The sequence below is a fragment of the Brienomyrus brachyistius genome, chromosome 2, assembly GCF_023856365.1.
Source record: "Brienomyrus brachyistius isolate T26 chromosome 2, BBRACH_0.4, whole genome shotgun sequence".
NCBI lineage: Eukaryota > Metazoa > Chordata > Actinopteri > Osteoglossiformes > Mormyridae > Brienomyrus > Brienomyrus brachyistius.
In genome coordinates, this window is record NC_064534.1 from 13,751,779 (window position 1) to 13,779,120 (window position 27,342).

General features: G+C 47.8%; 2 protein-coding genes across 2 annotated transcripts in view; one reads left to right on the forward strand and one right to left on the reverse strand.

The window, feature by feature from the left end:
- The window catches only part of tcf7l1b (transcription factor 7 like 1b), a 611,697-nt gene that overhangs the window by 321,886 nt on the left and 262,469 nt on the right, over positions 1 to 27,342 (forward strand). The gene's annotated exons all lie outside the window — the stretch shown is intronic.
- Positions 2,603 to 27,342, reverse strand: part of fgfr1a (fibroblast growth factor receptor 1a) — a 37,915-nt gene continuing 13,175 nt past the window's right edge. The window contains 17 exon segments of the mRNA XM_048980041.1: positions 2,603 to 3,871; positions 4,184 to 4,289; positions 4,533 to 4,670; positions 4,810 to 4,880; positions 5,837 to 5,959; positions 6,092 to 6,282; positions 7,102 to 7,212; positions 7,498 to 7,619; positions 7,752 to 7,897; positions 8,332 to 8,522; positions 12,312 to 12,462; positions 13,376 to 13,566; positions 14,999 to 15,122; positions 18,653 to 18,769; positions 18,771 to 18,826; positions 19,479 to 19,562; positions 20,440 to 20,697. Of these exon segments, the coding sequence (XP_048835998.1) occupies positions 3,695 to 3,871; positions 4,184 to 4,289; positions 4,533 to 4,670; positions 4,810 to 4,880; positions 5,837 to 5,959; positions 6,092 to 6,282; positions 7,102 to 7,212; positions 7,498 to 7,619; positions 7,752 to 7,897; positions 8,332 to 8,522; positions 12,312 to 12,462; positions 13,376 to 13,566; positions 14,999 to 15,122; positions 18,653 to 18,769; positions 18,771 to 18,826; positions 19,479 to 19,562; positions 20,440 to 20,697 (2,357 nt within the window). The 3' untranslated portion in view covers positions 2,603 to 3,694.

Below are 27,342 nucleotides of genomic sequence, written 5' to 3' on the forward strand. Positions count from 1 at the left end.
TAGGTGAACCGCACTTCGGACAGGAGGTCTGCATCGCAGCCAAAACCATGATGACCGCAGAAAGAAAAATTGAAGTGATTTAATCTTCCCTAAGGCTAAATTCCTGCACCATAATGGAGGCAGAGGAAGGTATTAAACGAGGGCTGGACAAAGCCACCAGGAAGGCTCTGCTTTCATACTCGGGGCGGCCTGCACACCACACACACCCCTGAGCATTAGAACACCATTCATCTTTCTCACCGCAGCAGCTTTTCGTATAACCGGCATGAATGACGGCAGTTGGATAGGTTTGGTTAAGCCGTGCTTTTGTGGAGGACTAGTTCAGAGCGCTCCCTGAATGCGCCCCCCCCACTGAGCATGCTCAAATCGAGTCTCCAGCAGGAGCACCCTGAGCAGACAGGGCCCTGCCCAGGGCACCCTGGTCCCCTTCACCCAGCCTGGTGCGACTCCCCAACATAGCCAGCAGCCTCCATCTTTCCGGATCCATTTCTCCCCTTCTACCTCCATAAATAACCTAGTTTGTCAACACAGAGACAGACTAATGTTATTGTTGCTTCCATATTTTGGCCTTTGTACCGGGGCCAAGGAATAATTTGATTGACAATCACCTTTAGGGGGCGACCAACAAGGAGAGGACCAGACCATCTGTCGGTCCTAAAGAGCCGAATGAATCCCAGCCACGTCAGCAGACTCACGGTGCTGAAGATGCATGCGGTTGGCACATCTGTGGACGGAAGACAACATTTCAGCAAACGCAGACATTCAAACTGCAGACCTGCGATCATGGGCATGGAAAGAATTTGGAAAGTCAAACCCACACCTCAAGCTACAAATTCACTCGTCACTCGCATTCGTAGATTCTCATGAATGCCTTTTCAAATTTTTCATTTGACCTACAGAACTGTGAGAAAAATCCATAGGTTTCCACCAGACAGAGCACCACCCAGAATGGCATGTCAGGACACGGTGAAGAAAACATACACTATTAATAGCTTAATAATTGATAAATGAGTCTTTGAATTATTAATCTGATGCTTTTATCCAGAGTGACTAAGAAACTTTGTACCAAACCATCCCATCCGCAAGTCTGCTGTATTAGCAGTTTCAATGATAAAGAGCGATCATCAGCGGATATACTTTCAGAGCGACCGGCAGCTGATCGGGGAGGGGGGGCGGAGCCCCGGCATGACTGGGACGCCCCACCGACGCAGACCCATCTGTTGGCGGCGGTAATGCCACTCAATTGTCCCATGAGCCTCAGGCGTGTGCCATTAACCGGCCATAAACCCCGGCATCCGCCTCCCCAGCCGTGCTTCTCCAGGGGCTTTGATGGGGGCAGATGCCAATTTTAACACCTCAGACTTCCAAGAAATAACACAACCTTCCAGAAGCACCAGCTACCCCCAAGCTAAGACCCCAGAAGAGGGCCACACCTTTGGTAAAGCAGGTCTGGACTCCTGCCAAGCTTAATCATTCACAATCTTTACCACATGTAAAACAGGAAGCTGTCACATAATTCCTGGAAAGGAACCTTCCAGAAAAAGCAGTTTTCAACCTGCCTGGTAAATCAGTAGGTGAGTTTGCAGGAAATAACTTTAGAATTTGGAGGTTAGGGCCTCCTCATCGGAACCCCCCACTGTATATATCCAGTATATTTCAAATGCTAGCCTATTATCATTCTGCATCGCATAGACGCAAGATACCTAGAAGACCTGCACCATAAATGACATTCAGTTGGCCTCATGTTTTTATTATGGTTTCTAGTCAAAGGGCAAAACCAGCAACCTAAGCTCATCTAGCTGCTACAGCTCAACAAGCAGCACAATGTGTTAAAGGTCATGGGTTCGAATCCTAAAATTCAAATAACGGCATCATATAGAACTAAAAATGAGTAAATGAAAGGTATGAACACGAGACCAGCCTGAAGACAAAAAGTTGAAACACCCTAAAAAGATAATCCATCATTCTGTAAGTCTAAAGGTAGGAACACCCTAGACTTTGAACAGAGGCAATGAACAGGAGAGGGATCCTGCATGTGTGCTCTAGTGTACAGAGAGCAGGAGATGCGCTTGGGTGGTCAGATGCATCATGCGAATCAATGCTTTGCTGCACGGTATGGAGGGTCGAGAAACAGCTGAAAACAGTCGGACGTTATCAAAATAATTTGCTTTGAGTCAAAAATGATTTAGCAGATACTGTATGGGGACGACCGGCCTTCTGGACAAACATGAGCACGAAGGGACAGAACCGTGAAAGAATTACATGTGTGTGTCCAGCCCCAGTACTCCCTCAGTCACGCAGGGTAGTGGACACCATCCAAAGCAGCTGTCTGTTGGCCTGGGGAGCGTTTTCACGGTGACTGTTCAGCCAATAGCAGGAATCCAGGCTCCCGAGCTGCGATACTCTTTTCCCAGGCAGCCGGAGCACCGACTGCACGCCGCCACCTCTTCCGACACCATGTTTAATCACCCTCCCCACACTAAACAGGCCTGGGGCTAAAATGGCCGCTGCACCAAATCCTGTAAACATGGCTGACATCTTCAGAAGTAATATTTATGGGCCAGTTTATAAAATAATTACATGCTGCAAAAGTCTGAAGAAATTTATTTTTAATAGCTCTTTATTTATGATGATCCTTTACGATGACACAAGCATTTCCCGCAAGAGCCCCAAAGTCAGAGGTCTGCCAGAAGCACGCCCCCTGGCGGTCTCTGCGGGAACAGAAACATGCAGCTCCTATTTGACATATGCAGCAGTAAAGTGCACCGAACTCCTTTATGCACATGGTTCTGACGTTTAACAGACAAGACGGCCACAGTCGATCGTGCCTTTCAAAGAACAAGAGAAATGCAAGCAGAGACGGACCATCGTCGCTGCTACCGTGAGACACGGTTTCTCAGATTGTCACCAGCAGGCATCGGCGACTGAGGACGTGTCACACGTGGGATACGGGACCCACCGGCGTCTCCCCCGGGTCCGACACCCACACTCCCGCGGGGGTAGAGCGAGGCTGCAGCGTGGTAAAGGAACAGAGTACCTGTATTGGAGCAGCAGGTTATGCCAGGTCTAAAAGCAAACCCAGGACAACTGGCCAGTTAACGGTCAATACAATTTCAGCAGGGATTCGTCACATCACTCGTACCCTACTCCACTGGGGGTGTCCATGTACAAAAAGGGGACAAAATAAAATAAACATGAGTACATAAGAAATATATATTCATTTATAAATTTATAACTGTATTTACACAATGCTGTTGGGTCTCAATGTGCTGGCCGACTGGGGAGCAAATCAAGGTGCAAGGTTTTTCTTGGCATGATCTGTGTTTGTTTTGAGAAAAAGTCTGAAGAGCAAAAAGAATGTCTCCCCTCTGTAATAGGGAGGTAGGACAGGGGTAGGAGCAATTGTCCTCAGTGGCATCCCCCCCCCCTCCCCCAGTCCATCCTCCCCAGCGCCTGCTCCATCGCTGAGTGCTCCATTGAGAGCCTTCGGTCTAGGTCCAGGCTATTCAAAGGCAGCCAAAATGTTCAAGTTCATAATTATAAAGTGGACGTTTAAAAATGAGGTCCGTGCCCCCCCCCTACAGAAAGGTTCATCTCTATGCGAGTCTAAGCCAGCAGGGAGGCCCCATGGAAATATGGCAGTGTGGTGTGAGAACAGGAGGATGATGGGGAGGACCGCTTTGGCACAACGTCGTCAGCGCTTCTTGAAGACCGGCCCGTTGGGCTGGGGGGGGAACTTGGGCAGGCAGGGTTCCTCGGCGCCGGCGTCATGGCAGAACACGGAGTCCTCCCCCGAGGAGCATGTGGAGCCACGTGTGTCGGGGTAGCTGGGGGAGTACTGGTCCAGGGGCACAGAGAGGTCCAGGTACTCCTGCAGAACCAAGAACCGGGTGACGGGGGGGCACTGCTACATGGAGTTTCACTGGCTAACAAGAACTTTCATCCTCTTATTTCCTTTTTGGCATTCATTACCTCGAACAACACGGTCCCCATGCTGATTAATCACTGCGATACAAGCAGCATTAGCTGTATTAAACATGCACCCATTGCTGCATTGGATGAATTAGAGCGATGCCTATTAAATATGTAAATATAAACGTCTGCACTGAAGATTAACTGGTACATGCAGACATAGTTTTGATGCCTGTAAGGGGGTCGCCGAGGAAACGGGAGGTAAACACACCTGATTGGACGACATGGCCAGGGTACGGTCCAGGTCCTCAACGAGCTGCTTGAAGGTAGGCCTCTGAGAGGGCACGGCGTGCCAGCAGTCACGCATCATCATGTACCTGAAGTGAGAGGACAGGGTTGGGAGGAGGCAGGCGGAGGTCACTGCAAACATAGGGCACCGTGGAGGCCCAGAAGCAACGATAGATTCATGACACCCGACGGCCTGGTGCCAGCAGAAGAACATTATGCCAGGCTAATTCTGTTGAATCTTCAGTTGAGCCAAGATGCCTTATGGCCATTACAGGCTTAAAAAAATACATCATCTCCCAGGTCAGAGGGGGAGAAGTCGTCGTGCCGCTTACAGCTCGTGGGTGCAGGTGGATGGGCAGTCCATGCGGTGGCCCTCCTTCAGCAGCTTGAAGAGCTCCTCCACTGGCACCCCAGGGTATGGGGAGCCGCCCAGTGTAAAGATCTCCCACAGCAGCACGCCGAATGACCACCTGTGGGGACGTACACAGCTCAGAAGGGCACAAACGAGAGCCAGACTGCAAGATTGTGTCAGGTGTTAATCGGAGGCTAACTGCTATCCGCAGTGCGCTGTTCACACTGTACCATCCAGTTAACAGACGTAATACTCACACGTCACTCTGGTGTGTGTATACCCGGTCAAACAGAGCTTCTGGGGCCATCCACTTCACTGGCAACCGACCCTGCGGTGACATCACAAGCCCCGTTACCAAGGAATGTCTCCACATATCAGAGTGCCATGGTCGTCAGCATACATTTCAAAGCTCATAATGATGGAATAACAGAATGAAAACGCACCAGGGAAGGAACTCAAGGATTTCTGCTACTAGTCAGCAGGACAGGAACAGCTTAAATGTAGTCCTACATACAATTTTTTTTTACTAGCCAGCAGACTATTGTTCATACTTTTGTGATTGAGAGTTTGCTGCCTTTACAAGGAAATACTTCGTTAGCAAATTCTTCCTGAGACTACAAAAATGACCTATTATCCAAGCAAATTTAACAACACTGTGAACATACTGCCTTGCAAAAACATTACTGTGTAATTAAGGTAACTTACTTTATATAGCACTAAAAACAGCTTCCCCTAACAAAAGTGCTTCACATATGCAAAATTAAAATAAATGAATACATACATACAAAAAAAAAAAAATTGTCAAAAACAATAGGTTCCTAAGCCAAACATGCCTGGATCCCTCGAAAAGATACCCGGTTCGTCTATTATTGAACCTCCGCTTAAAAGGATCAGATTTTCCAGAATTACAAATGATACACACACATATGCTTCCTATCAGCATCTCTATTGCAAACTCAGTCTCTCATAGTAAACTTTTAAAGTTGGTATCAATTACTTGTCAGAAAATCTTTTAAAGAATATCAGTAACATAAAAATGCAATTTACATAAGTACTGAGCCCCAGTGCCCTGCAAGCTCCAGATAAGAGAGAAAGACACAGATGGAAAAGCATCGACTCAGCAAGGACACAGTCTTACAACTGGCCTCCACCTGTGATTATCCCCCCCTTCTCACCCCAGCTCAGTTTCACTATCACTAGAAGGACATTCAAGTCTGAAGGAAAGCAGTGAAAATGAAGATCAAACAGCACCAGAAGATACACCATGGTTATGGTTGCACTTACATTAGTGGTCTTCTTGTAGTAATCGATGTGGTGGATATCTCGAGCCAAGCCGAAGTCGGCAATCTTCATCACGCTGTCCTCGGTCACCAGGACATTGCGAGCGGCCAGGTCTCTATGGATACACTGCGCACGGACACACAGCGATGGCGTCAATGCATTTATTAATCTCTCAGGGCAATCAAAGCAACCCTCAGATCCTCCTCCCCCCCCCCCCGCTCCCCAGGCCAGGCTGAAGTACGTCGGTCGTTCACTCACCTTTTTGGAAGCAAGATACTCCATCCCCCGAGCCACCTGGTAGGCGCAGGAGACAAGATCCTTGATGGACATGTTCTCCACGGGCACCTGGTCGGGATTGTAGCAGTACTCCATGCCGGGGGGGCGGCGGGCTCGAAGGTATTCTCTCAGGTTGCCTTTGGATGCGTACTCCACGATGACATAGAGAGGTCCTGCACGCGGGATGGGATGGCAGAGACTTGACTTACCTAACAAGGTTATAAAATGGGGCGGCGTTAGCTAGTTTCAGACCAGTTATTTCATTGTGGAGTTTTGGGGCCACAAACTGGGTCAAAGGTGCTGTAGACCAGTGATGGAACGGGAACAGCAAACAGGAATAACATCAGAAGTCTAGGTGGAGATCTCAGCACCACCTACGGATGCTGTATCTTCAAATAACCACACACGCGGCTCAGCTGGGCGCAGCAGTGTGAGGAGAGGGGAAGAAGCTGTCACGCTGAATCAAATCAGCTCCCTTCAACACGAGCCAAACAACAGGGAAAGATCTCGTTCAGCAGAATCCCTACCGGGGCCCTATAATAAGACTCTGAACATTTTCTGATTCCTTTCCAATGAAGACTAGGGAGGAGAGAGAGAGAGAGATACACTTTACTGCTAATGTGTGTGGAAAAGGCTCCACGCCAAACCAGAAAGGTTCAAGTTAAATGATTTACAGCCTGGATAACGGGACCTTGGCAAGTTAAACCTAGAGAACTACGCAGAGAGCATGACAAAGTGATGACAAAGGCTGGGGGGATTGGGGGGGATGGGGGGTGCCGGGCTGAGAAGGACCAGGGTTTGTCGATTACATGAGATCTGAAGAACAGGACACTGGAAAATGCCTGAAGGCTGAAGTGCTCACTGTAAACATATGCCTCTAAAAAAGCATCACATGCTTCTCCCTCTTCCTGCTTTATTCGTTTTCCAAGCCGTGCTGCGTCAGAAGACGCCCTTTAACGTCCTTGAACCTTCCCCCCCCCCCCAGAACTCACCATCCTGGGTGCAGGCACCCAGCAGGTTAATGATGTTCTTATGCTTCCCGATGATCTTCATCATCTCCATTTCAGAAATGAGGTCTGACAGGTCCTTCTCGGTCGCGTCGGCTGGAGATACAGAAGACGGGTGGGGGGGGGGGGGCATGTGGGGTTTCTGTCAAACCCATATACGTGTGCTAACTTCACACCAACACATGTCACAATGTATGATAGCTAAAGGAGCAAATCCTCCCTCTGATTATTTTGCATATAATGTCATAACTCATGTTTTGTATCACCCTTGGAAACTCAGTCTTGAGCGACATCTACAAAATCTGTCTCAATGAAGGTCTATATTACAGACTCATCGCATTGTTGTGATGTTCTCGGTCGGCAAGCCCCTGCTCCGCTTACATTTCAGCATCTTAACGGCCACCTTGGTGACGCGGTTGGGTTTCTCCTTGTCCAGTCCAATGGCCTCTCCCATCATCACCTGGCCAAAGCATCCCTCTCCGAGGGGCTTCCCAAGCACCAGCCTGTAGGATGGACAGGGAATTTAGGGGCTTGCTTTTCTATTTATCAGTGCACAAATTCACAATGATATGCGGTAAATATTTCAGGGTGCATTTTAATCGGTAAATTGGGAGTGGCTCTAACTCCTCCCCCACCTGTCGCGTGGCACCTCCCAGCGTGGATCCTGCGGCAGCTCATACTCCGAGACGCCGGAGAGCATGGGCAGGCCGCTGGAGGAGAGGCGCGAGGGACGAACCAGCATCACCCCCGAGTTCAGGGAGGAACTGGAGTCCACCGACACCTGCAAGAGTAGACCACAACATCAACGTCTGAGACCGGGGGCGAGGTGACGGACGGGAGCAGCAAAGCCACGTCCGTCCAGGGCAGCGGGTGTAGGAGGAGACAGGTGGAGGAAGTTATAAGTAGCAGCAAGACAGAGGAGGCCTCTTTGCGGGAGGAGGATAATGAGAGTCTGCCTTCTGCTCATACCTGTCGCGCCTTCGGTGTTTGCTGAAAAATGCCTGCCTGATTAAAAAAGTCATAAGCATCCATCCCCACAGAGAAAGGCCATATAATTAGTGCATCCATAAATAAGAATGAATCATGCGCTAGGAATAATGAAAATAAAAAATATGTTGGTTGGGGGCGGGATGGGGGGGGTGGGCTGCAGAGGAACGTGGAAGCTGAGGAAGCAGGGGGAGTAAGAGTTTAAACCCCCCATCTACTTTCTGTTACCTGTCTGCGCAGGGGGATGCTCTTAGCCAGCTTGTGCACGGCCAGCTGGCTGTTGAAGTCACTCTTCTTGGAGGTGCTGCGTATCTTGAATATGATGGCGACGACAACCATGACGCAGATTAGGAAGAATCCCACGCAGTAGATCAGCACCTCCAGGTAGGTCTGGCTGGGCACTGGTGAGGGGGGCGTGGCTAACCATGCGGATTGAGGGGGAGGGGTTAATCGAGGCAGAGCACGTGACATCATAAACCAAGCTACAGTAAGGCCACACCCCTTCCCCTCCCAACAGCACACAAACACTCCCCACAGAGAGGAGGCAGGGCTGAGGACAGCGAGTGCCGAGCGCACACTGGTGCACACGCGCGCCGGCCTGCCATCTCTCATGCATTAAAACCAGGACCCGCAGCGCAAAGGCCGCTGAGCACAGAACAAAATCCTATTGTGCCACAATAACGGCCCCATTGTGGTGCCAGATTTCACTTCTGGTTCCCTGGCACTAAGATGTGCTGGCGACCTCCCTCTGAGTAAGAAACAGGCCAGTCCAGTCCTGAGGCGTCCCAAGAGCTAAGAGTGGTAAACCGACCAAGCAAGAACCACGCGCCACTGGGAGCCGACGCTGGGCCTGGCCCGCCAGGAGGTATGGGGGCATTTAAACAGAAAGGCTCAAAGAAGCACCTTCTAATAAATATAGAAAAAGCATGTGGAACTCAGGCAGTTTTTGGACTTTAGATGCTGTATGTTTATAGAGGCCGGGAAAAGGCGGGTCCTGTTTTTAACAGATTAGCAATTACACACAAGCGCTCAATAAGACAGCAAAACATTTACTCGCATAAAAACAAAAGGCTGAACCTTAAAATCAGCACAGCATATTAGAAGTAATGCTTCACAATCAATCTCCCTTATGTATTTTTTATTATTCTGTAAGTAGTACATGAAATTCATCAATTTAGAAATGTGGCTCTTGAGTGCTGTTTGGTGATACAAAATCTCATATATTCCCAGTATTTCCAGGTTTGACTTGTATTATAGTGCATAACTGGTTGTTGTATTTCCGGAGTAATTGTCACTGAATGATGATCAATTGAGACTTAAGAAGATAAAAAAGAAGGTGGAAGGTCTCGCACTGTTGCTTCTCCCTTTGAAGGACACCAACATTAATGCTACACCAACACCAACAACACGGAAGATCTCCACTTGTGTTTCAAGACTCAACAAATGAGCCGATAATTGGACTAAAACGTTCAAATTCCTGACCAGGATTTGAACTCCCAGAGAAGGGAGACCAATTATCGAAGCCGACCTTGAAGAGCACACTGAGGTTCATTTCATAGCAGGAAATGACATCAGTGGGGCTGACTATTCAAGGCTCTTATCACAAAACAGTCGTATGATCAAACACAAACACACACACAAAAAAAATGTTCAATCAAGATAGGAAGAATCTGAATAAAACCACCAGCTTTATCAAACCCTCAGGGAAATTTACAGTGAGCAAGAAAATGTTTTCAAATGTGTTGTTCAAGTTTATGCTAGATACAGTTCTAAAAAAATTCTAAAATTCCTTAGTTCTGTAAGTTGATCAGAAATGAATGACTTTCCTAGGATTCATCTTACACTGTAATGTTACAGTGGGTCTCGGGCAACTAGAGTTTTGCACACTGCAGCTTTCCATAGGAGGGTCTGACTAGCCGTGGTTTCATTGAACAAGAGGGAGACATGAGAATCATGTCCCATCTCAGCTAGGACAGGGAGATTTTAGGAGGAGGTTCAGGAAAGGTAGGGCCGGTTAAATTCCAACATGATGGCCTGACTGCACTTATAATTACTGCTCCCTCAAAGATCTGACAAAACACATTTAGCAAAAGGCTATTTTTGCTGAGTGTTGTGCATAACTAGACAGCAGTTTTTAAATGGGAAAAAAAATAAAATAAAAGCCATTATTCTGTTGAATTGTGTTTGGTATCTTTTAGCCTGCAGTTATAAATTAGCAGGGAATGCCACTCAAGAAATACATTTTTCTAAGGAACTGCAAAAACACGGCTGGCTGTCGTATCCCACCCTGACCTCATTCTCCACCCAGGTTTACGAGGTTCCTACTGGGAGACCAAAAAGTCACTCCATCGAGCAGGTGCAGCGCGGAGCCTTCAGCAAACTCAGAGTTACCAGGCCAACCTGAATGTGTGCTCCGAAAACTAATCGCTATTACATGCAACAGCATTTTAAAAGATCAGTTTCAATTTGTATTTTGACTCCATACAGAATAAACAGTCTGCAAATACAATTCTGCTTGATATCAATACCATCTGCTCTTGGAAGAACTGAAGGTTATCGTCTCCTGCCCAATTTGCTCCATTTACCATGAATGTCCTGCAATTTTCTCACTCAAATGGAGTTCCGGTTATTGGTAATATCCTCATTACCAAATTATGCGACGGACTGATCCATACCAGGTCCACAAACGACCTTCGAGAAAGCTGTTCTGATGATGCAGTCCACGGCTTACTCCATAGGCATCAAGAAAGTCTTGTACTTAGAATTACCATTTAAAATATAACCTATTAACAGGTTATATAAAACTATAAAGGAGGAGGAAAGGAGCATGAAGTAAGAGAACGTTGCTGCACCCACCAGATGACAATCCACCTCAGGGATGAGAACCCGAACGCAGCTACGCAGTGGTTAATACCTCAGCTGCACACTACTACAAATGGAAAGCAATAGTGTGAAGTTTTTGTCCAGTGGCTGAAGTGCCAATCCTGCCACCAACCTCCAAATTTTACATGGAGGTTGGAGGACCTGCTTGCAGGGCTGGATGTAGGTTGTGGGCGCGACAGAGTAGAATCGCCGCTGTGAGCTTTCCTCAAACAAACAGCAGTACTGGTTACTGCACCAGAACCCAAGTTAAACCGTTGCATCCACAAGTACTATTCAAACCATCTCAAAACCACAGCTTAATGGACCAACGTCAAGTTCAGGCCAATGTGGAGGGAAGGGAGGGAGGGAGAGCGGAAGGTAGAGGAGAGGGAGGAAGTCAGGAGAAGGAGCCGAACCATTTATACCTTTAAAAACGGTCAACCATGCAGAGTGGTGAGAATACCCGATAGAATTGCCCGCCAAACAGGTATATTCCCCCGCGTCATCAAAAGACACATTCCGGAGCTGGAGAACTTCCATTTCCTTGTCCGTGGTGTTAAGGCCAGCACTCTAGAAAAGAACAACGGAAGCAGACCCGACAAAAGGCCCAGGAGAAAAAAGCATGAGAAGAAAATAAGGCAGAAAAGAAGGTGCAGTCCGATGGTCCAATGAGGGGGCAGGACTGACCGAGGGTGGCCCCGTCTCACCTCCACCCCCACCCCAGCCTGCCCGGTAATCCTGCGAGATTCCACCCAACGCCTGGTTAGTGGAGGAGTGAGTTAGAGCGCGCGGGGGGTGGGGCTAACGGACTCTACACTGACCCGTCACCTTTTCAGGGAGAGGCCCTGGTGCCATCTCAACATGCGGGAGATGGGCTACATGGAATGGTACCCAGCAGAGCAGCCCATTACTCACTCACTCAGATGGGGAGGGGAGGGGGAGAGACACTGAAGGAATTCAGCGAGTGAGAGCTAAAGAGCAACAAAGAGCAGAGAAGGTCTGCTGGCAGAAGACATGGCCTTTTTAGGAGGGCATTGGAGAGAGAGAGAGAGAGAGTAGGGCTGAGAGCTGGGGGAAGCCAGCGGCTAAGGGCAGGGCAGCCCGGGGAACGGAGATGGATGGGAAGAAGTGAAATCAAGAATCAAAACACTTCAACTGCTCTGCTGGGGTTTTTCCATGGCGTCACTGTCAGAAACACCAAGGTGAGGAGGAAGGGAGCACAGGAACAGCCGAGTGTCACAACAGCATTGCTCTGTCTGTGTCCCGGCTGTGCCTGTCTGTCTGTCTGTCTGCCTGCCTGTCTGTCTCTCTGTATGCCTGCTACGCTTCTTCTCCAGGGTGGTTACCTTGTGCTTCGTGCCTGGTGACAGTCAGCCAGGCTGACTGATTGGCCTCTCCTATATAATTGGACACTTTACATACATACTCCCCGCTCTCCTCCTCCGTCACATTGTAGAGCGTCAGCACCTGAGTGTCCAGACTATTAACCCCTGAGTGCTGGAAATAAGAGAAACATCTTTTTACAAGGTCACAGGTCAGCGGCGTCCGACGGCAGGTGGGTCAAGCCCGGGGGGGGGGGGGGGTGACGGGCCGTGAGGTCATTTCCTATACAGTGACACTCTCACAGCTTGTCGTGACTGTGCACAAAAAGGGACATGAGATTGGACTGACTGCTAGCATACACTGCATATCGTGCTTTCAGCCAATACAGATCAAGAAGGGTGTGAAATCATGTGACTGAGATGCAGCACCCAGCCTCTGCACAGAACTGAAATAATTCCTAAATATGCAAGAAATAATTACTAAATAAGTAAATATATAGTACCTGTCAAATGTCTGGACACCTGCATTTAACGCATTTGTCTCTATTCCAGCTGTTATTCATCATACATACATGCATCAACGACCAAAAGAAAAAAATGTCAAGTTGTAGACTCTTCAAAGCAGCCCCCTTTTGCTGCAATGACGCCACTGCAGAATCTTGGCGTTCCTCCAACCAGCTTCCAGATGCAGCCACAAGGAACGTTTCTCCAACCATTCTGAAGGAGTTTCCACAAGTTCTGGGCACAAGTTGGCAGTCGTGCTCTTACTTTTCAATCCATCTCATGCCAAACCGGCTCCATACAGTTGGGGGATTGCGGGGGCCAGGTCATCTGTCGCAGCCCTCAGTTTCTTGTTCACGAGATAATACTTACTACATAACCTTGAGGCGTGCTTTGGGTCATTCTCTCGTTGAAAAACAATGATTTTCAGCAGGCATCTCCAGACATTTGACTGGTAATGCATATTCACTCGCGTGTCGCCTTCGCTGAACTAAAATTTCCTTTGTGGATGATGGAGACTCATGAACTACATGTTACATATCTCAGCTTATTGGAGATTTCCCACGACGCACTGCAAGGCCCCCTACCTTGAGGATGCGCACGTAAGGCAGGCCGTCGGGGCCCATGCGGCTGCCGTTGACCTCGATGTGCTTCAGCCACTGGATGTGAGGTTGGGGGTCGCTGAACACCTTGCAGACAAACTCTACATCACTGCCTATTACTGCCGTACGATTGGCCGGCAGCCCAGCCTGGAGGATGGGCCGGTGGGGGGAGCGCTCTGTTCACGTCAGGCGGGGGTGGAGGGGCGAGACAAAAAAAGAGGAAATGGTTACTATGTGACTACGAAAGGGCGGATTTCATGGGAACAGACCATTAGGCTCACTCTGAACACACGGCAGTGGAAATCTGTGAAAAGTAAACAGAGGTGAGTTGGTTGAGGTTAGGGAAATTCCTCCTGCTTGTACCCATGCAGTTACAGACCAGGAGCAACCCCGCTTCATACGATGCTGCCTGGGAAGCAGCAAACTCTCACAGGCTGGGTGACAGCTCCTTTCTTATAGGCCTCTCAGACCTTTTATCCAACTGACCACCTTTTATCCTACGCTCAAAATGTGGTGAGCCCAAAACCTTATAGGAAATAATGTGTATATTAATGAAAACAGCTCTGCTTCCTCCCACCCTGCCCACAATCCAAAAACATACCAAGTCTGACTGGAGTTACCATGCTGTCCGTAGGTGTGCATGTGTGAATGAATGGGGTATGAGTGTGCCCTGTGATGGGCTGGGCGCCCAGTGATGGGTTGATCCCTGCCCTGCACCCGTATCCTCTGGGATAGGCTCCGGACCTCCTACGTCTCTAAATTGAATATGGATGGACTTATGAAAAACACAGATGTTGGTGTATACAGCATTTTGTACAAAATTGGGAAAAGGCAACACCCATTGTGAAGCGGGCATCCGTGAAATAACTGCCCACATGCCACCTATTCATACCATCAACCACATGGGAAAAAAAATAATTATTTTATTCTACCTGGATTCTATTCTTATAAGCCAAAGTTTGTGTTTGCTTTGAAGAATTTAATTTGCGATTTCAAATACTACACTGTACGATACGTGATAAATCATTAATAAAATCCGTATAGATTTTCTTGTTTGTGATAAATTGCTGAGGCCTTCAGAATAACATTCTGTCGTACGAATTTTTCTTCCGTTTTGTGCGTACGTATTTTTTCCACAATCAAATTTACGCAAAGTTTGATGAGCCAAAAATGGTGCCGTCCTTTGGATAGGACGTAAAAAAAACCCCAGAGGTCCTGACTCTCTGTAGTCATTAAAGATCCCTGGGCATCTTCTGATAGAAGAGGGGTGGTGCCCCGATTCCCCGGCTAAAACTCAACATTGTGACTTAAGGTGAGCTGTCAGACTAGCGCTCCTCACAAGCAGGATCTCATGGTGTAGGAGTTACATCACTCCAACATGCAGGAGGGAATCAGCATAGAGGTCAGGTTGAGGGGGACTGAATCAGGGTTTAACCTGCAGCGGTGTTATACAGCAGAAAAGCTCATATTGAAACCACTGCTTGTACTGTGACCCACAGAGAAACCATAATTATCATTCCAATAATCAAAGGCTACACATAAGGAACATTCATTGTTTCCATCCACAGCAAAAAAGTGACGAGAGCGGCTCAGAGGACAGGAACTGACCGACGACGTCGAGCTGGTAGGTGTGGTTGATGCTGCCATATTTGTTCTCCACCACGCAGGTGTAGTTCCCCTTGTCCGAGGGCACCACAGACTCCATGATTATGGTCCAAACATGCTCTCGAACCTAAGACAGAAGGCAGGGGGCGTCAGCGCACACTTGTGGGCGGTCAGAGGCCGTGATAGGCTGACACGACCAGCAGAGAACCGCCGGGTGACGTCCTCTGCTGAACACTCCTCTGAACACCTGCTGGGAAACTCACTGTACAGTTACTACCCGGTGGGGAAACACCTAAAACAAACGTTCAAACCAGGTCTGCAGTGTTGTTGGATGGATCTGATGTGAATCATTCATGCATGACACCATTAGCTGAATCCTGTATTCGGGAATAGGGTGTGCAGCTTTAATTTTAATTTGAGAATCAACCTAGAATGAATGCTCAGACGACAAGCATGCGAGCTTAAAAGAAAAATCTCAGTAAATTAAATATAAGCATGCTATTCTGATGCATTGCAAAATATACTGGTACTTAATTTTTCCATCTGGTTATCAAAGCCCAAACTCTTGACAAATAACTGGCGAGAAGAAATGTATGCAAAACACCACCCAGGACTGTGAGCAAAGGGCTAAAAAAGGCAATGACTTAAAAATAGAAAAAAAGAATATTGTAGATTCTCCGCAAAATAAAATTATGTGAAAATCAGCTTGCAAAGAACTCTTTAATTTGAAGAGAATAGCAAGAGTGACTATCGCCGAGTGAGTTAGACAATTAGCCAGCTAATTCAGTGAGTGAGAATATTCTGCTGTTAGTGTAAACTGAGCATGACCTCAAACAGCAAACCGCGCTCCATAGAGCCCTGTTTTATAGATTTTCGCCATGAGATAAACAGGAGTTCTTATCTAAGATAGCATGGACCTGGCGGTCATGACTCTCCAGCTCTGGATAGGAGCCTATGTGCCTGTGAATGTTCAACCAACAGCCGGTTAAGTTAAAAGATTTTCAGCAATATCATTATTCGTATTTCATTATTTCCCAGCTACATGAACATCCCTTCACTTCTGTACTGTTTGTACCATGTGGCAATTCCTCTAGTAGATAAATGCATGAAAATTTACCATGGGAGGGCATGGTAAAAGGGACACATCTGCACAGCTTAACTTCAGTTCTCTGCAGTCGCTCATGACACTGCACACAGATGCCTGATTCTTTAACCCTTCTTAATATCTTCATGATGGGGAGGGGGGGGGGGCAATAAGCGCATTAGGAGTAGGTGTCGGCAGCACAAAGCAGAAATCAAGGGCCAAAGTATTAACCATCCCATGTCCTTCCACAAAATATCCACTGGCATATTGCTAGTCCCTGATCCAATGTAACTGGTTTCTGCATCTCAGAATTTGAGATGTCAAGTTTCGTCTTAAATGAGAGTCATTCCGTTCATTTTTCAGGGGAAAACCATAAGCGTTCAATCAAAAAACATAATTACAACCAAATAATTCAATGTAATTTTTAAAGGGGTTTAGATAACCAACACGCTGATGAAACACCTTCACTTTGTGAATAAGACAAAAGTAAATCTCACAAAGCTAGAAAAAAATGACAAGATGAAAGCGAGGCGCGGCCCGACGGATCGGCGCTCAGCCAGAACAAAAGGCTCTGAAACGCTGGGATCTGGAACCTTTCGCAAACGCTGGGGAGCCGGTACACACAAGGCTTTATGCCAGAGCATCACAATTCCCCTAATTTAGGAACCTGAAATGTAAAGGGGGGGGGGGGGCACAGAGGGTCTTACAGCTGCCATATGTGAGGGTCTATGATTAATGCACACGGTGGTTTATTGGAAAGTAAGCAATTTTAAAAAAATATATATATTTGTTTCCCCCAAATGTTATGTATAAAAGGACCCAAAATGAACACTGTAAACAGGCTACTTAATTAGTATAAGCTGTCATGTCCCTGTATATTTGAGGTATGGAAACAATGGAGCCATGCTTAGCAAATTGTGTGTACATGCACGTGTGTGTGCGTGTGTGGTTGGGGGGGGGGGGGGGGGTGGGGGTGGGGGCAAGATATGGTAAGATATCCCTAAGCACCAGATCAGACCTTTGCACCTTGACTGGAAAACAGGAACCATATGGTGAAAAGTATACAGACTGCCTAGGAGAGTCTGCTCAGAAGATAGGAAGTGTTTTAATGGGCCCCATGTGGGGGGGGGGGGGGGGGGGGGGGGTGCACGGGTTGGATGGGAAAACCAGATTCTGGGGCAGGGTCACCGTGCACAGCTAAGCATATCCGTCACCACGGTTGCAAGCACCCCCCCCCCTCGGTATTGCAGTTCCAGGCTGTGCTCAGGAGGTCCCTCCGCAGGAGCCTCACGTCTTTCATAACGAGGGAAGCCAAGCCACGTCAGAGCGCCAGGCTCGCCAGCCAACAAGAGCTTCCTCATCCTGAAGGCCCTCCAAAGAGCCGTGTGCCTGGGAGAGCACTCCATGTTCCCTTTGGCTGGCCACTATCCAGCCCTGGTTGGCTCCTCCCCCACCCGCATGCTGCCCAACCACAATTGGTCAAATGAAGGCGATGGGAGGAGGGGACCTGCCTCTGGGCCATGTGCAGGAAGGGCTAAAACCTATCCCAGGGGGCATGCTCTTTGGCCGAGGCTGAATTACCATCTTTACCACGACCACTTGGGACCGTGAGAGTAAGCAAGGCTATCAAAACAGTTACATGAATCAGCCCCCCACCCCATAACATCGCTGTCTTGGAGTCCTAGACCGCAGATGCCTTAATTCTCTGCCAATAACCAGCATTCGTATTCAGAAGCACACTTCCTGCCCATGCTAATGCATTAGCATCACCTGCTTGCAGTTTGCATTTTATTTTAAACCCACATCTAAGCCCATAACACCTCGATCACGTAGCACAGACCAGAGCGGCAGCAGGAAAACGCAGTCAAAGGCTTCTGCCAGCTTTAGATTTCAGGCCCATTCTTTGATGTTTCCCCACTCTGGAAAGAGTTAGCGCTGCAGTAACGGTCTGTAACAGACCTCTAACAGCATACCGACGCCGGCACCACCCCCTCCTGGCCACTAGGGGCACCCTAAAGGCCACAAACACCCATGCGTGTCTCCAATCAGCAAGTAATGCTGCTTTATAATCATACTAGACACACATGAGGGCATCAAAAACAATAAAATCTCAGTCGGCAGGAAATTTCTGGATTTAAATGACGTTATTATACATGGTTGTAAAAGGTCAAAATCCTCAACAATAACATATTTTAGATACTTGGTGTAACATTTGATAGAGAATTTGCATGTCTTTTCCTTTTGTTGATATTTTTGTTGGAATGTGAATGCTTTCCAAGGTATAAAAAAAGTATCTTTGATTTGATTAAATACTAGATAAACAGCTATAACTACTGATGAAAAAGATGGGTTAGTACAGCCGTGCCAAGTGTATGCAGCCTTAATGGGACTGAAGGAATCCAAGAGCCCACAGCCAGTCACCCCCCCCAGACACACAAGCCTACAGGTATGAGGGAAAAGATCTGTACTGCATTCTGCCCCATCTGAGTAAACGGGAATGGCATGGCAGGTGTTTCAGAAGCCCCCCAGCACCCCCGGGCCAAGCTAACAGACGTCTAGTGACTCCACCATACCTTGAAACCGCCGATGCGCTGGTCCCTCTTGAATTCCTTGCCGTTCTTGAACCACTTGAGCGTGGGACTGGGATTCCCATTCGCCTGGCATCGGAACTTAACGGTCTTGCTGGCCGGGCACGGCGTGCAGCTTCTTCTCCATCTTCTCCGGCTGGGCCCACTGGGGGGGCATGGCTGAGGAGCCAAAACCCATTTCGGTTCCATTACCCAAAACGCAGAGCCCTGAACCTCCAGCACTTGAACCTACACTGAATAACTCGTCATGACAGTCAATGTGCTAACGTGACAACAGTTAGCATATGACTATAGGGGTGTTTCTCAATATGCATACTTGACCATACTTGTGCTCTCGTGTAGCCGTTTCACATCATCTTATATTGTTGAAGACCAGTTCCAATACTCAAGAACAAAAGTACTGAGGACGGTAAAAACCCCCAGATGTTGTTCTTGCCCCACCACAAATATCAAGGACTCATTGGTTGCATCCTCGCCAAATGTGACCAATCCCATAACTCACTGCGCCCCAAGTTCGTTCATGGGAGGCAAGATAGCTATATCAGTCTTGCCAAGGCCACAAGTACAGTCTTAGCGTTCTTGGTACTGAGAAATGCGCCAGGAGAGGTAGGAAGCCAGAATGGTGTTAAGGACAGACTTGTAACCTTGATGGGCCCCTGTAGTAGTGATTTGAGCACGGAACTAAACCATGTACCTGGGATATTAAGTGAAGTCAATTTTACAAAAAAATACTAGCGCTATTAATACGAGTACAGAAATAAAAGCTGACCAGTAAAGCCTAGGTTATGCTTTGACGGACATTAACACTTACGTAACTTCGTAGCGTTGGGCAGCTTTGCCTCTTCTGAGGAAGACTCATCTTCGTCGTCGTCCTCAGAGGACAGCAGCGCATCGGCTAGAAATACGAGACGGCCGCAGTAAGTGTCAGCCGAGAGTGAAACTTGGGAGGACGTTTCTGTCAAACTTCGCTGCAACCGATATCTCCCTCAAATAATAAGGGCAGTTGCAAATGAGAAAGACTGCTGTAATACGAGAGGGCCACATTGTTAAAGGAAAGAGAGCCACTGATTTGTGAAACCATATATTTGGGATATAAAACTCCTCTCGCCTTTTCCTAGGGGTTAAGAAAAACACACAGTGAAACCTGGATCTCAGACACAGTCAGAACAAAAAGCAGTTGAAATAGGTTCTCTTTTCTAAAACTTCCAAGTTCTTCTACTAATCCAGAGCATATGTATGATTTCGCAATTGCTGTCACAGTGACACGCTGACTCAGTCATGACAAATCGTCCTTTGAGAACTGGGTCACGGGACAAGAGGGAGAAAGTGCCAGGCAGTGCAGCAGACACTGGTGCGCAATCCACACAGCCGAGTCATACGGCAAAAAACACATGGCAGCATTCTTGGCCTCCAAATGACTAGAACATTCCACATTACGGTGTACACATTCTCCATGCATTAAGCAGGCATGACCACAAGGAAGAGAAGCTTAAAACTCTACTAGCACAATTCACATATCTGCAAAGTCCGCAAAGACCCAGTATGAGGGATAACGAGTGAGGAAAATGTCCATAGCTTACAATCCACCTGACTGGTCACCTCCTATGTTCTCTTCTAAGAGCAGTATAATGGAACTCTCCATCCACTCATCCATCCTCTACCTGCTTATGAAATGCTACAGTGAGGCACCATACCATCCTATATTTAACCTGCTTTTGTCAAAGGAGAAGCTTATATGTTCCACCAGAAGAGCTGGGGATGCACCTACATACCTGTGACGTTAACAGAGAAGTAGTTGCTGTGGTTGCCATAGGGGCCATGGGAGTAGCAGGCATAGAACCCGGAGTCAGACGCATCGAGGGTGTCGATCTCCAGGTGGCCGTCGCGCAGATGCACGCGCTCCCCGTCCAACAGTGCCACCTGGTCTTTGGTCCACCTCACCACCTGGTAGTCGTCCGTGTCATAGCACTGCAGATCCAACCGACTGCCAGGGAGCCGGATGTGCGGCGTCACCTGCATTTCACCAGTAGCTGGGTGTGAATGGGGAGGGTGGTTAGATTGGCGTCTCAATGAGTGTGTAGAAAGCACAAGTCTGAGACTGAAAGAGGAAGGCATGCCGGCACAGCAGACATCCAACACTCAAAGATGGGCAAGAGTGAACAGAGAACAGGGGACGAACGGTTGTGGTAGATGGCAATAAAAAAGGAACCTCCCCACCCCCCCCCCCCAAAAAAAAATAAAGTGGACCATTACAACTTGAAGAAAAAAAAAGGTGAGAAACGCACTGAATAGCAGAAGAGGTTGGGGAATTTTCTACCACAGCATCCACTACTGGGGGCTTAGCAAGAGCTAGCGGTTGCTAATGCCTCAATTGCTGATAAGAGGCAGAGGGGAGAGAATGCTGTCCAGACATATCGCCCTTCATCTGGGAAGACACTCCACACACAGGACCCCATCCATCACTGGATCAGGCCTGGGACACGATTCTCCATGACCTACCCAATAAGCTTCTTAGATGTTCTACGAGGCGAAATGCAGACAAACATGCTGACTAAGTGGCATGGAATAACTGAAGGAAGGGTGGGGGGTAATGAGATTACATAGGGAATAGGACTGGGGGGTGAGCATAATGGTCACTTCCCCTTGTTCCCATTGGCCCTGTGATTCGAGGGAGGGCTCTAACATGAACCAAGGCTGGTTTACAAAGCTGCTCCCATCTGCTGTTAGCCGTGAGGGCAGGATGTATGGGAGAGACCGGGGGCCACGTTACAGGCCACCACAAAAGGCAGTTTTCCACCAAAGTTCCTGGTTCCGAGTCCCTGGGCTGTCTTACCCGGGAACTTTTGTACTTTTGTTTGTCACTGACCCACTGCACAACAGAAATTTGTGCAGTTTCTGTATGTTAAATAAGCACAGGAGATGCAAAAAGCTAATAGGTTAAACCAGAGGATCTACAAGTCATTTTGTTAGTTATTTGTTAGTTACAGGGAGGATCGATCGTGATCAAAATGGCCTTTTATTTATATGACCTGTGAGATATTTATAATTCAGTATTAAATCTGGCCAGCAGATTGATCTTTCATTTTCCACAGAATAAAAAGCAAATGTAACGTGATTCTGCCAATAAATGCTGGGAAGTTTTACCTCCAACACTATTGACATTAGATAAGAGTATAGTAGTTAGCAATCGAATTTTCAGATGCAGAAATACGGAGATGCAAGCAAAAAGGTATTCATTATTGCATTAAATGTAACTGAGGTGCAAAATTAATTCCATCTGCTTGATTGTTTCTCCAACTATTCTCTCTCTTCCTGCACTTTCACGTAAATTCCAAGTTAGTGCCGGTGCTTGTGGTTGGCAAGATTATCGCTATAAGGCACACCCCAGAAGTCTGCGGACGAACGAAAAATACCTAGTTTGGAACAAGGGCTTAAAGAAAGATTCAGGAACCACCTCTGAGGAACTACAATCAAGCCAAGTTCCTGCCGAAGGAATGTAACAGAAGTTCCTGGTTCCTGAAAAAAGGTCCTAGTTTCAGAAATAAGTTCCTGAAAGCGCCTAAAATTAACAACTCTGGGACTTCCCAAAGGGAGGATGAAACAACCAAAGAATTCAAAAAAAGGGCCTCCCCTAATTATTAATCTCACAACTGTCCTCCTCTTCTTCAGGAATGATCATAGGCATTTTACAGTGACACACTCAGAAATATGAAATACCTCCTAGGTGAAAGGAACTCCCTCTTCAAAAACACAATACATACAGCCTTGAGAGGAGAATGTAAAAAGTAGAATGTAAAATCTGACTGAAGTTTGCATTTAAAATCCCAAGAGCTAAATTGGATTAAGAGTGATGTGAGCTGATTTTTGCTGGGGTGCAGCAGTACGGTGTAGGGACCCTGGAATAGCCGGCCCTGAGCCGAGCGAAGACAGGGGATGTGTAGAATCAGCGGTCAGGCATGATGAGAGGGCAGAGGGGCCGGCAAAAGGTCCGGTAGGGGGAGGGGGTCAGCTAGTATTGCTCTCCTGGGGCCACTCTGTTTAGGAAGCACGGATTCCCCAGGGCCCAGGTCTGGTGTGACTAACACACAGCAGATCTCCCTGGGGATTGGCTTTCAAAGAAACAATGGGGGCCAGAGGCACACAAAGCCGGCCCCGCGTCAAGCCGGCGTGTCAAGCCCTTCTCGTGTCACACCTCGGCGGAGGAGCAGAAAGGACGGCCCATTTGTCACGGGCCTCTGAAGGCCACAGGCAGCCATTACCGGATGGGTCTTCCCTGAGCAAACGACGGTGCACCTGGACGGGATGCTACTCCCTACGCGTCTTCAGCGGATTTCCGCTGTTTTCCACACTGAGAAAACTTTAGCTGTGAGGTTCTCATTCTTTACTGCTTTGAGATTGAGGGGGGGGGGGGTGACAAAATCAGGATCACCTCAATTGTAAAATTTGATCAAAACAAACATGAAACCATATCAGCATTTGGGCTGACAAAAGAACTATGGCTTCCATGCAAATAAACATGACAGATAGCAAGGGGAGAAGCGAAGGAAAAGGTGGTGGTATGGATTTTGGTAGGAGGGGGGAGTTTAAATATTCACTTCCAGATCTCATCTGGGCTTCCTGCTGGATCTTTTCTCTAAAAAAACCTAAAACATGAGGGCTGAGCAGTTTCAGACTGTAACCCACCAAACACACCTAAAGGAAGCACACATTTAGAAACCTGGCTACGGTAATCCCTCCTGCCCTCTGTCTGTGTTTAAGACAACTCTCCCGACAAAGCGTGCAGACAATAAAAGGGGGGGCGGGGGGCACACAGGGGCCTGTAGCTGCAGGTCGCAGTGCCAGTTGCCATAGAGACCACAGTTGGGCCTACTAAAGGTATTTCCTGGATCACATATGCCTAACAGGCCTCTTAATCCCAGCAGGAAAAGGGGCCAGGGGGGTTGGATCAACTTTCTCCTCAAAAACAAACCCCAAAAAGGAAAAAGGGGGGGGGGAGAGAAAAAGTAAAGTAAATGAGGCAGTAGTGTTTGGGACCAGAAAAAATACAATCCTGAAAACCCCTATGAGGCCTGGCTTTGATCAGCTTACAAAGTACGCCTTGGTCAAGTTTTCCAGTTATCAAACCAGGGCAGAAGTACGTGATTAAAATCCATAAAAGTTGTTAGAAAAATGTGCGTGTCACTTTGATGTGGAGCAAATATTTGGCTGAACTTCACATCTGTAGCCGTCATTTCTTTGTTGCGCCATTAGATCTCTGCTTACAAAGACTTTTTAAAAATATATTTAAACGTTACCACCGCTTCACGAGTAACAGAAAAACACCTTTCACTTCAATGAACAGTTAGCTACAGAGTCATGTAAATATTTTCTGTCAGACTATTGCAGTTGGGTTACGCGTGCGCGAGCACGCACACGCACACGCACACACACACACACACACACACACACACACACACACACACACACACACACGCTTGGTTCACCTGGATGGGGGGAAATTAACGTAATGCAGACCTATTGTAAAGGGCACATTTGGATTTTTTTTTTGAACGGTCATTAACGATGTCCAGACTCAGAACTTAAAAGAAGCCAAAGTACTTCTCTGTGTATAAAAAAAAAAAAAAAAAACCTTTCAAGAGATTTCTTGAGAAATGCCAGCCTAGAGTATTGATTTTATTTCTTCTGGCGATAGTAATTTCTGCAGGACGCACAAATGAAAACATTGCTTAGACCACCGTCGCATCATCGGGCCCTGAAACTGAAGGCCTTTGTGCGAACCGCAAACGGCGGAAAGAACGAACCAGGTGCCCCCCTCCCCCTCGGTTCCCTTTTTCGTAAGTTCTCTGACACATCGTGCTTAAACTGTGGATCACCCCCTTCAGACCAGCAGCTCAGTATCGAGACTTCCTCATCTGACGAGGCATTAAAGTCTCTCACATAACCCTGATCGTTAGCTTAATGACATAAAGCACTGAAGGATTTCGGCCCCCTTGCTGAGCGGAGTGGAGCTGGGGTGGACTGCAAGGCAGGACGTTTCCTCTGACGCAGAGAGGGGCTCGTGGATCCGCGCGGGTCTATACGATCTGGCGCCGCGTCAGGATAGGAAGCAATAGGTCGGCCGGATTGCTGCCGGGACTTCCTGCCCACTTCTGCACGCCGTTTGGCTGAGGCAGGCGTAAGGGGCCGCAGGGGGGCTCTTCTATAACTCACTCATTCAGCCTTTTTTCGGGAAGGGGGGGGGGGTGTAGAAGGAATAACAGACTAGAACGTACGTCAGGAAGCACTAGAGCTGTGGGAGATCAGTCAACGACTTCCAGCAAGGGACTGGGGCCCAGGTGCTGAAGGGAACAGGAGACTGGGGTAAACTACAGGCTACCATGGGCAGGAATGGCAGACGCGGTTAGGCAGACATGAGGCCAGCGGCCCCAGCAACGCTAAAGGTGCCGTTTCACGCCACCATCTTGACCCGATAAAGCCGCTGAACCCCAAAGCTCAGTAAACACAGAGAAAAAAAAATATCTGAAATTGGATACAGCCTAAGAGAGAAATGAGAAATTGGATAGTTGCCCAATGAGACAACCTGTTCAAAAACTATTTTGCGAAATATTAACTCCAAAAAAATGTCTCACAAATTCATTTGTATGTCATCTAGCCAAAAATGCTAGCTTTCCGACGTAATCCATGGCAACAACGCTCCCGGTATCCATGATAAAAAAAAACAAACACAAGAAGGAAAAAATAAACAGCACGTTAGGTATTAACCCTAACTGCGACCGCCTCAATACCCCCCTAACGGGTCGTTTCAAACCACTCACAGGCATCAAAGGTGCCAGACATTTGGCGTTCCCAGCTGCCTCACCCTCATTAAGGGTGGCGTTAAACACCACAGATTGGTCTCGTCACAGCAATAGCGGCATTTGTTCACGGCGACCAGCGTCTTCCGTGGCCCGTCAGCCACCCCATATGAAACCCACAACCCGCCACTGCAGCGACGTGCCACGGCGGAAACACCTGGAACTCGTCAATCTGTTGGGAGGGGTGGGAGAGACTTAGGTGAACGACCATGCATCTGGAATGCCAGGCGAACTAACTAAGCTGGCTGTTTCTTCAGAATGTGTTTTTTCTTTTTTGGAAATTGAAGTGCCGTACAAGGCGGCATGGGACGAATAAGGCGCAGCATCTCTTTGATCTTGCCTCCCCAGGCCGCTGTCCCCGGGCCCCTAACGTGTAGCAGGTTGCCTTGGGGCCACAGACTTTGAGGTTTTGTTTTTCTTTGCCCAGGGTGTCAGAGTTTTCCCGACTGGTGGGGCCTAGATGGGCACCTCCCCTTCTAAACAGAGTAAATGTTGGAACAAAAAGAGAGTTGCTGAACATGAACCCCCCCCCCTCCCCCCCCAGGGCCCTCCCCACCGTGGATGACTGTTGTCTTGTAGGTCTTTTTAGCCTTAAGCCGAGCCTAAAAGGGAATAAAACTGGACTGTGAGGGAGCGAAAATGCAGACCGTCTGGTGGTCCCCGAGGACCTCCCTGAGAAACACGGACCTCCCTCATGGGTCTACGAAACCCTCAACGCGTTACCTTTTTCCACACAGAGGAATGTCCAGGCAAGAAGACACAAATACTGTATTACTGGACATTAGTGAATATTACTTGAATACATTTCAGGAGGGATCACAGTGGGAACTGCTACAACTAAAGTCTATTTTCTTTATTTTAATCCAAGAGAGATTATGCTTCATCAGACTAGAAGCCTCAAACCCTAATAAGCCACACCGACTACAGACCTATGCAGACCAGTGTCATTAGAAGATTAAGAGTGTGGCATAGGATTACCGCATGAGCATTTACGCCAAAATCACACTAAAATTTCAACATTTTAACCACACTGAGCCACAGGTCTTCAAATCAACCACTTACTATTCTCAGTGACTAATGTATTCTCAACACTCCATTAACAGCATGCAAGAATTCACCTGAGCAGTTGTGAGTGCACATTTCGCACATTTTTATGAATAACCTTCCTCCTTCTTCAAAAACTGTGGGAAGGGGACCCAAAAAAAAAAATTCAACTTATGGATTTATGAATTATGATTGGTGAACCCAGCTGAAAAACCACAGGACAAGTGCAGGCCTCCTATCCTATCCACTTAGAGCTCTGCTCTACCAGGATCTTATGCTAAACCAGACAACTGCTAGAATTCGTCCAAAATGTCCTTAAGGTACCATCCAGCTCATCAATGAAGTGTCAAAGTAGCAACTTTGGGGCAGAGGACGGCAAAGGCAGAAGCGTTTTACCATTTGCGAGAGGAGGAAAAAAAAACAAAAGTGGCTAGAGGCTAGGGGGACGTTATTCATCGAGCAGAAGCGATTCATTCCAAGCAGCATGTCTACTCTGGGGAGGGAATAGGAATCTCACTTGCGGAAGGACAACATCCCTCCACCCTGCCTCCAGCCCGCCGAGTCGGCCCACCTGCCGATCCATTCCAGGCCTGAGGAAACTGCAGCCCTTCCCAGAAACACTATCTCCAAAGTGAATGTAAGCCTGGGGGGGGCGGAGGAGGAATGCCCCCCCCCCCACCACCCCCGAAACCACCTAATTTATAGTTTCCTTGGGTGTCATCTCTTCCCTTGGTGACACCAAACACCTTCTTATTACAAAGGAGCGGAGAAGATGAG